This window comes from Lissotriton helveticus, chromosome 9 (genome assembly GCF_964261635.1).
Source record: "Lissotriton helveticus chromosome 9, aLisHel1.1, whole genome shotgun sequence".
Taxonomy (NCBI): domain Eukaryota; kingdom Metazoa; phylum Chordata; class Amphibia; order Caudata; family Salamandridae; genus Lissotriton; species Lissotriton helveticus.
The window spans coordinates 357,123,717-357,136,680 of NC_136070.1; the positions used below are offsets into that span (position 1 = coordinate 357,123,717).

A 12,964-nucleotide genomic window follows, 5' to 3' on the forward strand; every position below is an offset into this window, starting at 1 on the left:
GCTTACGTTGTTCTTGTACTTAATTTAAATATTTCCTTTTTCCCCCCTTTAGGCATTTAGAGGCTTAATTAACCTAAGGCTTTTCATTGTATTTGTCCTGATGATGGTCCCTGATATTTAATAGGGGTCCGAAACGCCGTCGAGCTTTAATGCACTGGAACCAAACTGTGATTATTACTGAAATGTCAAGTGCATGACTGTTATACTCTGTACAAATGTATTGTTTATAGAGTAATGTGTTTTCGCCTTACAAAGCCCTTCTCTGCTGTCTACATCACCCCTTGTACTTGCTCTGTTAGTACTGGACACAGGCTTGTGGTCCACACTGGTTGATTGTTGGATGGTATCTTTATGTGATTTTAATACATACATTCTGAGTAAAAACTCTGAAAGACCACTGTCCGGCTGGACATGTCTTTCTGAAAATATAGATTGACTCTGTCTATATTTTATTCATGTGGTGATATTTCTTAATGTTGGGGACCGCTGTTGTTGTTAAAACACGAATAGCACTTGTTTATTTTATTTTCATGATCTGATGGTATTGGAGCAGTCGCTCCATCTTGCCATAGCGCAAGCACAAGCTGATTGTGCTGGAGTGCTCAAAGTGCTCACCATTCACATTCCACAATGACAAATTCCTTTTTTCACTGACCCAGCTTCAGTTAAGTAATTTGTTTTACCCCTTTATTGTTGTTTCTTCCCACCATCTTCCATTGTTGCTTGACCAACTTCCCAATCCTTCCTGCTTCCCTGCTTGACCCGTCACCCCATCACCTCCAATGTCGCTGCTGCTTTTATATATTTTTTTGTACGATCCGATGGTATACGGTATACGTCATAGCGCTTTTTTGTGTTAGGAGATGCGGGACAATAAACTCAACATCGGGTCGAAGAGACTAGGCATCGGCTCAACATCCTGTGATTCTGGGCTTTAAGTGACTTTCAGCCATACTGAACAGCCGATGTGCTGCTAGACAACATGGCTAAAAGCCATTCAAATTGACAAGGCCAATAGTGCAGGCATTGTCAAGACCTATAGGCTTTGGCAATGCTTGTTTGCCACAGGACTTAATTGATTGTAGGCCAATTATTTTAGGCCCAGGGTGTGTGATGATGACTCTGTCATATTCTCCCACTCCCTCAAGTTGGTTGCATCAGGGGAAGGGGAAGATTCAGGATGAATGTGTATATGAGAATGGATGGTTAAACGATAATTGAATGTGGCTGATCTCAACGTTCTTGCCAGGGCTGATTTTGGTTTTCTGTCGAGCCCTCATAGAATGCATGAAGTGTACAGGAACATTGATTACTGATGGAGGAGCTAAGTTGTAAGCCTTTGCCTGAACGGAAGATGGTGGATAGTTAGTGGCATTGCATTGGGAATGGCTTTCCAAAATTTACTGGCAATATAAGCATAAGAATTTCGACCCATGTGATTTGGAAGGATCAAGAAATGGGAAAAAGTAGAGTTGAGGGCATGGTTAGGCAAACACAGAGAGAGCATATTTTGATAAAAGCTTGGCTATGGCAGGTGTAATAATAATAATAATAAATTCTTTATTCGGTTAATCACAAGGATAACCATAAAAGACAACAATTTCAGCAATTTATAAAATACAGTTAATACAATATGCGTATATTAAAAAGAAAAAGTCATTATTTTTACTTGTACATAGAGCTACAGATTTTTCCTATGGTTCACGATGGACTTTAAAAAGTTTGTGACTAGATAGCAAAGTTCTTCGGACTCTAGTGATTGCAGGCGATAAAAGGCCGGTCGACACTGTCTCAGACCCCATCTCTTGCATATCGGGAGGATCCAGCTTTTTCTGTGAGGGTGGTAAAATTTACAGAACATAATCACATGGATGTTCGATTGAGTAGATATCCCGTCGCAAGGACATGGGGGCAGACTATGTTCCCAGGCCTTATTTGTAGGAAACACGACCAGTCTGAAAAAAAGGTTCAGTCTGAACCTAGTCAACAACATCCTCTCGTATAGCTTAGTCTGTAAAGTAAGATATTGTTGGATGCCGAGAGAATGTTGGACTATGTTCGCTTGGATGACTGATGGTTTTGCAGCGTCACTGGACAGTCTTAGTGTTTCCAGATGTCGTAGAGCAAGTTCTTTGAGCTCTTTTTTGGGAAGGGATGCAATCGCCTCTGGTTGGAGGTAGTATTTCTCGAGTCCGAGGTCAGTGAAGAAAGATCTAATATAGCGTAGCCATTTCAGTCTAGGAGAGTGTTCAAGTGAAATTGTGTCGGTCACGATCAATTTGGTTAATATATTTGTGTCCGACACCCAGATGCGTCTCCAGAGTAGCAAAGGTTGGATTTTAATGAGATCCTGGAGGTAGGGAATTCCGAGTTCCAAGTGCATGGCGTAGATCGATGCGCCCTTTGGTGTAGCGAGGAGAAAACTGATGAATTTATTTTCGATTTTCTGTAAGGCGCTAACCTCCGTATGGCCCCAGATTCCTGCTCCATAGAGAGCGATAGCCTGACACTTGGCTTTGTAAATTCTCAGAAGTTCTACTGGGCGTCTTCTACCTAGTTTCTGTGAAAAGGATTGTAGGGCCGCTATCGAGCGATTAAAAAGATGACATCTGTTTTCCACGGCTGGTTTCCATGTTAACTTGTGGTCCATCATAATCCCAAGATATGGGTATTGGGTAGCTGTCTCTAAAGGTTGGTTATCCAGAAAGATGTTTTTGGTAACTTTCTTTGCACCCCCAGTGATCATAACGAAAGTTTTTTTTATGTTGACCTTTAGATCCAGTGAGCTCATGAATGAAGTATACCTGTTGAGCGAGGACTGGAGTTCACGAGGGGTTCGGGCCAGGATGACAGCGTCATCCGCGTAGAGGAGCGCAGGAATTGGTCTCTGTTTCATTTTTGGGATGTCCTGAGCCCCCCTCAGCATCTCCTCTTCCAGCCCATTTGTGTAGAGAGAGAAGAGAAAGGGGGCCAGGACACAGCCCTGCCTGACTCCCCGCTCCACCCGGAACGAGTCCGTCAGCTCGCCGCTCTTTCCGAAGCGAACTCTCGCCGAGGCCCCAGAGTACAGCTCTCTCAGGAGATCCAGCAAGGAAAGCTCCATACCCATTTCTCTTAAAACTACCCATAGTTTGGAATGTGAAACACAGTCAAAAGCGGCAGATAAGTCTACGTAAACCATGTAGACCGTAGCTTTCTTGACCTGCGTGTATTTAGCCATTATGAGGCTAAGATTCAGTGCCTGCTCTACTGTCCCAAGGCCTTCTCTGAAGCCAAATTGAAGATCAGAAATGATGGCTTTTTCCTCACTCCACTGTTGGAATCTCTCCAAAATGACCCTCCCCATCACTTTGCCAAGGGAGTCCAAAAGCGAGATAGGACGATAGCACTTTGGGTCCTGGCGGTCCCCCTTTTTAAAAAGGTGTGGCTGGTGTAGAGAATCTTAAGGACAATGCATTTTGAAATCGGAAATGAATGCAGAAATTGAAAAGGTGAGAGATAGAAACCTAGCACAGAAGACTTAACTATGGCCTTGCGACAGGTTTTGAAAGACTCGTATTCTACTGAGTTCGTCGGTGACTCATTTAATGGAAACACTTCCAACACAGGCTGAAAGCAAAAACAAGACTCATCCAACTGTATACCCACACTGAGAAGTGTGTTCTCTCTTAGACAAGCGCTTCAGTGCTCCTCATATGGGTAGTAAGGTCTATACTAATACTATGATGCAATACAATACACTTTCCAGAGAGACCCACATATAAAGCAGGGCAGTAATCCACCCGAGTGTTAACAGACTCAAACTCAGTCCAGCTTAGGTATACATTTTTTTAAACTATCCTTTCTTCAATTAAATAAGGATGCACTGGAATTTGAAGTTTAAAAATATAGCCTGAAGCAATGAGAATGCTTATTGAACACTGATACTATGTCAGTAATTATGCTTGATGGCATAAGGACCATTGATAGAAGGTTTTTTGATCTTATAAAATGGGCATGCATTTCGTATGATAGCAGAAATGGAGATAACAGAAATCTGGAACATTTCAGAAAATACAATGTAAACTAATATATTATGAATTTTACTGGTGATATTCTGCTTTATATTTTACTGATTTCATGCCACTATTATGAAAACTGTAGGAATTTTATACACAGAGGCTGTCCTCTCCCATGATATATATGGTGTATTAGCTTAACTGATTCTAATGCTAATGCGTGTTACTTTCTGTTGAAAATGCATTTTAGTCAAATGGATGCAACTATGCGGACTTCAACTTTGCACAGCTTTTACTGCCATTTATACCCCTGCACTGAGACATGTTTTTGCTCTCCACTTCAAATACACAAATATTTACAAGTGTTCCAAATAATGGACTGCAATACTTTTTTTTAATGATCTAATGCATATTTTGTTTTTACAGTTGTCAGTAATGCGTGGCTGGAAACTCTCCTACCAGTTATAGAAGGTTTGCCTAAAGAGACTATCAGACATGAGGTAACGTGATTTTACTTTGTGCGATTTAAGTCTAAAATATCTGTCATATCGTTAAAGTGAAACGGTTTCTGATAAACTCTTTCCTAAATATATCCATCTCAACAACTTTGCTGAGGACTTGTGCATTGAAAATATTATCCATGGCGGATTAGTTCTACAAGTTCAAAGCTCTGCAGAGTGACTTCATACTCTACGTAGTTGTGATGTATACGCTTGCAACTATGATAAGGAGCCCTTCCCCAGCTGTTCACTGGAGCTCTACGTGCTTCTTGTACATTCTGTATCCACCACAAATATGGTGGTAGAGGCTACACTATCTTAACTAAAGAAGTGCCATGATCCTAATGAGTTAATCCGAGAAAAATAGACAGAAAAGCCTCACCCACATAATTGTGGCATGCTTCATCATAGACAATTCCGTCCTACCTTGTTTGGATATTACCATCAATGAGGTCTCAACCTTATGGTGAGATAGATCAAATAATTCCTTACTGGATAAAACTAAGACCCAGATCGAATGTTAAAACTACCTCAGTGTAAACCCAAAAGATATCTCTTTATTAAGTGGGTACACCAAGCAGTATTAAGAATATCTATTGATTGAAACAGAGAAATCTCTGCCATACTGCCTACCAGCATATTTCAGCCCCTATCTATAGCCCAAAAAGGTTAAAGGCCTTCATCAGGGGAACTAGGATCCCCTGGGTGTCCAGGTCCTCACTAGAACCGTGCTAGCTATAAGAGGGTCTTACCTTCTCAGCCTGTCATATGTAAGCTATCCTACATTTAGGGGGTTCTTTTCTCCATTGGTGTCAATTTAGGAAATCACTCCTTTAGTCCTACATTCATCAAGGAAGTGGACCCACGCAGAAATGGGAAACACAGGCAAGATGGCCGCGGGTGGGGTGTTGTGAGCAGTCGCACCAAACCTCTCTCCTGTCTGATGGCTACACTATGACAGAGCTGGACTGATAGTGATGGTGTCAGGTCCTGCGGATGGCTACCGACATTGAACTGGTTACAACCGGGAATTGCGTAATCTACAGTGCCATACAGCCAACCATTAATTTGCTCGCCGATTTCAGAAGATTTTTTATTAGTTTGAGAAGGCTTACAACCAGACTGTTGTGGCAAGTAAAAAGCCGTCCGCTATTTAGAGCCCAAGAGGTGAGCTGCATGCGGAGATCAACAATGCCCCCAAGATCTGCTAATGCTGACAAATTAAAGGTCAAAGAGGGGAGTGAGAGCAGTAAATCGACTCCCACGGAACCTGAGACACCCGCTGTACAGAGGACGCAGATGGCAGCGAAGAACCCAGGCGCCATAAGGAAAGTGGTGATCCCTCCGGTAAAGAAGAAGCTGGAACCTAAAGGGAAACCGAGCGGTGAGGAGAGCGCTACGGTGAAAGGTCGCGCTAATCCAGTCGAAAAGCACCCGAGAGGAAAGAACAAAGGAACCCCCCTCAGACAGCCCACCTTACCAGAAACTTTTACTCGGCCTGCCAGCCTAGGGACAGCGGGCCTGGCGATCACAGCAGGAGACAATGCAGAAGCGGAGGCGGTCAGCAATCGGAACGTCCTCGAGGACGCAGCGGTAGCTGCGAAGACCGGAGCTGGAAGCGTGGCAGACGCTGTGATGGCAGTTGCTAGGCAACCCCTCGCGGCAAGCTGCGTTCCCGAGCAGAACGCTGGAAATGGCGTGGTGGAGAATGCAGCGGAGAATGTGGGACAGAGGGCTGTACAAAAGGACGATAAGAAACAAGAAACAAGAGAAGGGGACACTGCAATGACGGTGTTGGCAGAAGGAGACATTGTGAATGGAGAAACAGAAGCTGGTAAGGGGGAGTCAAGGGGGCATGTAAAGGAAAACGGAAAAGGAAAAGAAAAGGAGAATGAAAATTCAGATATGTTACGGGCAATCATGCAGGTGGAGGCTGAAATACGAGCTAAAACCCCTAACTCTTCATGGGGAAGTTCGGTTAACCTGTTGGCTGAGAAAGTAGATGCTGCCTACCCCAGGGAAAAGGAAGATGTATGCTCATTGGAGGGGGATCATTTTTACTCAGTTAATGAAGACTCTGACTCTGGGCGACAAGAAGGGGAGATTACAGAAGATGAGGGAGAAAAGGAGGAGGATGAAGACGATGAGGAAGTTGAGGAGGAGGAAGAGGATTCATGGTCTGCCTCTACTTCCTCAGGAACAGACATAGGTAAAGAATCTACACAAAAAAAGAGGCAGCTGAGACATTATAGGCATGAAAGAACGCCCACAAGAGGTGCGGACAGAAAATTAGATTGGGATTATTCGGCAACCTCACAGACATATCAGGAAGAGCAAGAGACAGGCTCAAGGCGAGATGAGGCACTAGGAATGGTCTTTGATATGTTAAAACAAATACAGACTGAAGCAAGATCTACAAGTCGTAAAACAAGACAAGACTTTAAGAAGATTCAAAATACGCTCCGGAAAACAAACAAACTGTATGAAGGATTGGCAGGGAGAGTAGCTGAAGTAGAGGAAAGAACAGGCAAGATAGAGGATGACTTCCGTAGCTTCAGTGACTTTAAAACACAGCAGGAAAAGAAGGCGGATGATTTCCTTTGGAAAATGGAGGATTTTGAAAATCGTCAAAGACGCAATAACATTCGCATTTTGGGGGTGGCAGAAGGGCTTGAAGGACAGGACCCTAGGGGGTTTGTGATCAAACTACTAAAAGGTGCATTTCCTGAATCCCAGTGGCAGTGGGAGGCAGAGATCCAGAGGGCGCACAGGTTCCCCTTTGTCCAGCGTAAAACATATGGAGCTGAAGGAGGCTCTAATGCACCACTCCCCAGAGCATTGTTGGTCTATGTTGGGAACTTTTTGCTCCGGGAAGAAATTATCCAGAAAGCCAGACCGGATAGTAAAAGAACTGTAGAGGGTGTCACCTTCTTCACAAGACCAGATTTTTGTCATGTGACGGTTGAGAGGAGGTGGAGGCTTAGGAAAATGTTTCCACAGTTTCAGGCCTTGGGGTCTGAGGCATATCTACTGTTCCCAGCTAGATTGAAGGTGATCACAAGGGGCAGAGCCAGGATGTTCATGTCGGAAATTAAGGCTCAAGAGTTTATTCAGGAGTTGGGAAAGGAGAGGAAAAAGCAGGGTCCTGTCTGAAAAACGCTTGAATAGCAATATAGGAGAGGCATGGAAAAAGATGGGAGAGGGGCGCGACTAACACACCCAGGAAGCGACCACACATAGGTCATTGCTGACCTATTTGCCTGTAGGGAGGGGGGGAGGGAGGGAAGAGGAAGGGAGGGGGAGGGGAGGGGAGGGGGGGGCAAAAAATCAACAGAGATGTATAGCTTGGACATGTTCTTTAGCACACATTGATTGCATTTATAGTTTGTTCTATGTATTTTTTACAAGAAGAGAAGGGAGGAGAATGGTGGGAATGGAGGGAGACGCAACCAAAGATACAGCTGGGATACAAAGAAGAGCTTTCACTACAAAAGTGCAATGTCATGTAAAGTAGTCTCTATAAATGTTTGTGGATTAAATGATCCAAGGAAAAGGGCAACTGTAGCAGCCTATATTAGAACTTTACAAGTAGACCTGATATGCCTACAAGAAACGCATATTGAGGAAAAACAGATATATTTGATGAACCAATTGGGCCTTGATGTTCTTGCAGCTAGCAGGCAAGGGACTAGGACAAGAGGAGTTGCAATTCTTGGGAAAAGAAGGGAGGTGATAGTCAAAAGAAAGAAAGAGGACCAATGGGGGAGATGGGTCATAGCTGAATTATGTTTTAAAAGTTACAGGCTAACATTAGTGACTGTATATGGCTCCACTGAGGATGACCCGGAGATATGGCAATTTATAGATACGGAACTAGCGCAATGGCCCGAACCTGTCGTTTGCTGTGGTGATTTTAACTTGCATGACCCTACAAGCTCATTTATGAGTACAGGAGGGATATATAGTGGTAGGAAGAAGAAGGTAAATAGGGCCATCACTAATATGGTGTATAATAACCTTTTGGTGGATCCATGGCTGATGCAACATCCAATGACAGATAGTAGTACCTTTTATTCAGCACCCCATCAGATTAGATTATTTCTTAGTCTCAAAATCTTTGGTTAGGGAGACACTGATTGAAAAACAACCAAGGATTATCTCTGATCATAGCCCACTTATATTAACAATTAAGGTTCCGCAAGTGACGCCAAAAAGATCAACATGGACTTTTGAGAGGAGCCTCCTCCAGGATGCGGAATATAGGAAGCATATGGAGGGATGGATTAGGGTTTTTTGGGAGATCAATCATGGCACCGCTTCTATAGGACAGACCTGGGATTGCTTCAAAGCAGGTGTGAGAGGAGAAACCCTGTCTTATGTAGTGACAAGACGGAAGAAGGAGAGACTGAAGAATGAGGCTATCCGAAAGAAGTTGTATATAGAGGAAGGGAAGTTAGCAGCTGCCATAGAATCTAAAGCTAGCCTGGAGCATGTATTATTAAACCTGGTTGTATTGAAAGCAGAAGCTGTAGAAAGTATGTCCAGAAAGCTGGCTGAAAAATATATGGCTAAAAAAGAGGAAGCATATGAGTGCAGTGAAAAAGTAGGGCATATACTAGCAGTCAAGGTTAGACAACAGAGGGCAGCTGCAGAGATAAAGGAAATACTGGACCCATTGGATAACATTGTTACAGAACCGGATAAGATAAGAGATATTTTCAGAATATTCTATGAAAAACTCTATACACGGGAAGGCACAGGGGGAGCAGTGGAAATTAATAACTACCTTAAAGATTTAGTCCCATCACTTCTTACAGGAGAAGAAAGGGAAATCTTAGAATCTACCCTGGGTCTAGAGGAATTCAACGATGCATTAAGTAGTTTACCGTCAGGAAAGGCATCTGGACCTGATCAAATCCCGATTGAGTTTTACAAGGTATTTAGGCAGTGTTTATTGATCTATATGTTTGAGGTTATGTTGTATGTACAACATTGGGGGCAGGCACCGGATTCATGGGGAGGGGCAGATATAATTGTTATCGCTAAAAAAGGAAAGCCCTTAACTCTCCCTGGATCCTACAGGCCAATTACTCTGATGAACTCAGATGTTAAGGTATACTCGAAGATGCTGGCAAAAAGACTTGCAGGTTGTATAGAACATCTGGTGAGCCCATCACAGCATGGTTTCATACCCGGGAGGGGTACTACACAGCATATTAGGACAGTCATCACTATGTTTGATGCAGCAGAGGTGGCAGGCGATCCTATTTCGGCTCTCTTCTTAGACGCTGAGAAGGCATTTGATAGGGTCGCCTGGGACTATCTATGGGAGGTTATGAAGTGGTGTGGTATTGGACCAGGTTACATACAGGCTATACAAGCTCTATATAGAAACCCGGTTGCAAAAATAAGAGTAAATGGAGAGCATTCAGATCCAGTACATATACAAAGAGGGACCAGACAGGGTAGCCCGTCTTCTCCATTACTTTTTGCCTTATACATAGAGCCACTACTTCGCAAACTAGAGGGAAACCCTGAGATTCAGACTATGACAATAAATGACAGTACCGTGAAAACCCTCGCTTATGCGGATGATGTTGCTATACTTACTCCCAATCCAGATAGGGCTATGATAGGCATAGAAGCAGAGGCACAGGAATTTGGACTGGTATCGGGTTATAGTCTAAACAAAACAAAGACCCAAATAATCTTGAATAGGTTTGCAATTAGTCAGGATACTAGGGTGGTTAGCAGTGCAATATACTTAGGGATTGATATTTCCGCAAATCTGGAGGAGGTAGTCGAGTGTAACATCAAGCCATTTGTGGAAAAGTAAATTTTGCCATGTTCTGTGTCCCTACGCGTCCTCCATCATATGTTATGTGTGCATGATTAATATGCATATGTATTCCCCATGTTCGATTAAAGACGCAATTACAGTTGTGTCCACCTCTAGTATGCCAGTTTCCAGTTCTCGTGAATACTACGAATATCAGGCCTATGTAAAGTTACGTTGCCACGTTTCCCAGTGTGCACGTTATTTCATTATAAAGTCCCCGTTTCTAGGCCTCAAAAGGGCCCGGACATCAGATTCAGCTCCTGTCTCCTGAAGCCCTCGCTGAGGAGCGATACAGCCCCCACCTGTATCCTCGACCCTTAACTTACTTCCTGCCTCACAGTGCCCGGTTCAGCCTGGCTCTGCCTCTGCCTCTGAGTCTGCCAAGAGTATGTTATGATTCCAGTTATCAGTCCAGCCCTCCTTCTCTACATTCCTAAAGCTACTGAATCGCATAAATAGTTCCGTCATTGTCTAGCCTTACGGCTCCATGTAAGAGGAATACTGTATTTAATGGTCATTCAATATTCTTCATCACGCACTACATGTAGAATAATGCATGCTCCAGTCTTAGAGTCTGTTCGCCTTTACCCCGATAACTTTTGGATTCTATCAACATGTTCTCTAAACATCAGATACTAGATACTGCTTAGGTACATGTCGCCCTGACTCTCCAGACTTCAGTCTCTACTCCTAGCACAGAGTTCATAGCCCCCAGCTTCTCCTAGTAACACGTCATTGCCAGTTTGCGCGCACCATCAGGTTAGAGGTCCCGGCTCCTCAGGTAGCCCCCTCCATGGGTTCCGCCCCATTCATAACATATTCTGTTACGTTTGCATCACATGTCTATGTATACGCCCTGTTACACCTCTTTTCACCCTTATCTTTCGCGACTGCTACGCGTCACGCCTATTGCTCCACCCACTGCTACGCCTATTGCAATGTAATGCTATGTGTTTTGCGTTATGTATATATGCTCATGTACTGTTATTAAAAAGTTATCCTGCTCCTTGTCCCGATCCTGCCCCCGGCAGCGCTGCCATTCTGTTCCCGTGCAGGTTGTCCTGTTCCTGTCCTTTATGCTATATTAAAACCTGCAAAACTCCTACTACCTCGAATCTTGACTCTTATTTATTGAGCTATCTGTTATTGCTATATCCAGACAAACCTAGATCCGGTAATATTTATTTATATACCACATAATGGCGCCCGAACAGGGACTTGCCCTTTCCCCACGCGCCGGTGAAGCCACGCCGGCCCCCTGACCCTCTGCAGCCGTGACGGAACCATACCGTGCACCGGCAGATATTTCTGCTTCAAGTATCCCTCAGGCCCACGGAGGAGACGGAGGAGGCGGTCCAGCATCCAGACGAGGCGGTGGAGGAACGCGGCGAGTCCCGACCAGAGCCCAAGCCGAGAGTCCGAGGTATCCGGAGGCCCACCCGTAACTGAAGTCCGAAGTTCGTCGTCCGTTGTCGTAGCAGTCCAGTCCAGTCAGAGGCCTTCCGTTCTTGCTGCCCGGTGAGTACCATTACTGGGGTAGTATCTAGACAGGGTCAATCTAATTGACTCTGGTCCGTGGGTTGGTGGTACACAGACCCACAAACGAAGTGTCCACTTCGGTGGATGCGGGTCCTGACGTGTCTCTTTACGAGACCGGTGAGTTTCGTACTGTTTCAGCAGTGCATCTAGTTTCTGTTCCAGTCAGTTCTGTTCTCGAGAAAATTCATGTATTCTGTGTTCCGTATTCCAGGTAGTATTCTGTTCGAACTGTTATTTTAAATGTTCTTCATGTACTTTAATGTCGTGGTATGAGTGTGAAGTAGTTATCGTGTTTATTGTGTATTGTATTGTGTCCAGATTATAGTTCAGTCATGCCGCTCTTTTCAAAACTGCGTCAGTTAAGAACTAGAAAAGGTCTGCTAGAAGCAGCAGTTCCTGTCCCGCCTAGGGACAGTCCAGGTCATTTTATGTATCAGAAGCATGGCATAAGCGCCATATTATATCTAGATTTATGGGTAGAATATACCAAACAGTTAGAGGAAAAGTATAGATGGCCCGTATCAGGCACATGGGATGCCGAGTGCATCATGCGAGTAGAAGAAGCATTATGGAAAAAGAAAGCCAGACAGTCACAGAAAGATGCCATCGAGTTATGGCGCAAAGAATCTCATAAAAGAACCGAAAAAGAAATCAGAAAGTCTGAACTAAGTAGAGAATCCTTAGAACGAGCACAAGAAAAAGAATTAATCGAGATAGGTGAACGAGTTAAAACCGAACAGTCAGACAGACAGAGGCATGCCCTTATTAAGGGTATGTATCCTCTTCTTGCCGAGGGCTTGCCAAAAGCGACCCCGGAGGCATCCAGTAACTTTCCGCCACCACTAGTTCCGACCAAGCTACGTCACAAACCGACCGCAGCTGATATTTTCATTTCGTCCTATTTGGACGACACAGTCCCAGAATATGCGAATCCCGCTCCGCCAGTCCCTGTAAATCAGGCACTTCCCGCTCCTCCAGACACCGGAGTACCTGTTACGGTACCCCCGGTCCAGCCCGCCATACAAGTCCAGCCTGCATTTCCATTTCCCACTCTGCCAGGACGAAGAGCATCAGTAGACGACTCTAGT

At 44.3% G+C, this 12,964-nt stretch overlaps 1 protein-coding gene across 4 annotated transcripts in view; it reads left to right on the top strand.

Moving 5' to 3' along the window:
- The window catches only part of PPP4R4 (protein phosphatase 4 regulatory subunit 4), a 1,921,930-nt gene that overhangs the window by 433,524 nt on the left and 1,475,442 nt on the right, over window positions 1-12,964 (top strand). For all 4 annotated transcript variants that reach the window (XR_013600947.1, XM_078660096.1, XM_078660097.1 and 1 more), the window contains exon 5: window positions 4,425-4,498. Coding sequence is in view for 3 of the 4 variants with exons in the window: in XM_078660096.1 (XP_078516222.1) it covers window positions 4,425-4,498 (74 nt within the window). In the remaining variant the exon portion in view is untranslated. The remainder of the gene's footprint in view (window positions 1-4,424; window positions 4,499-12,964) is intronic.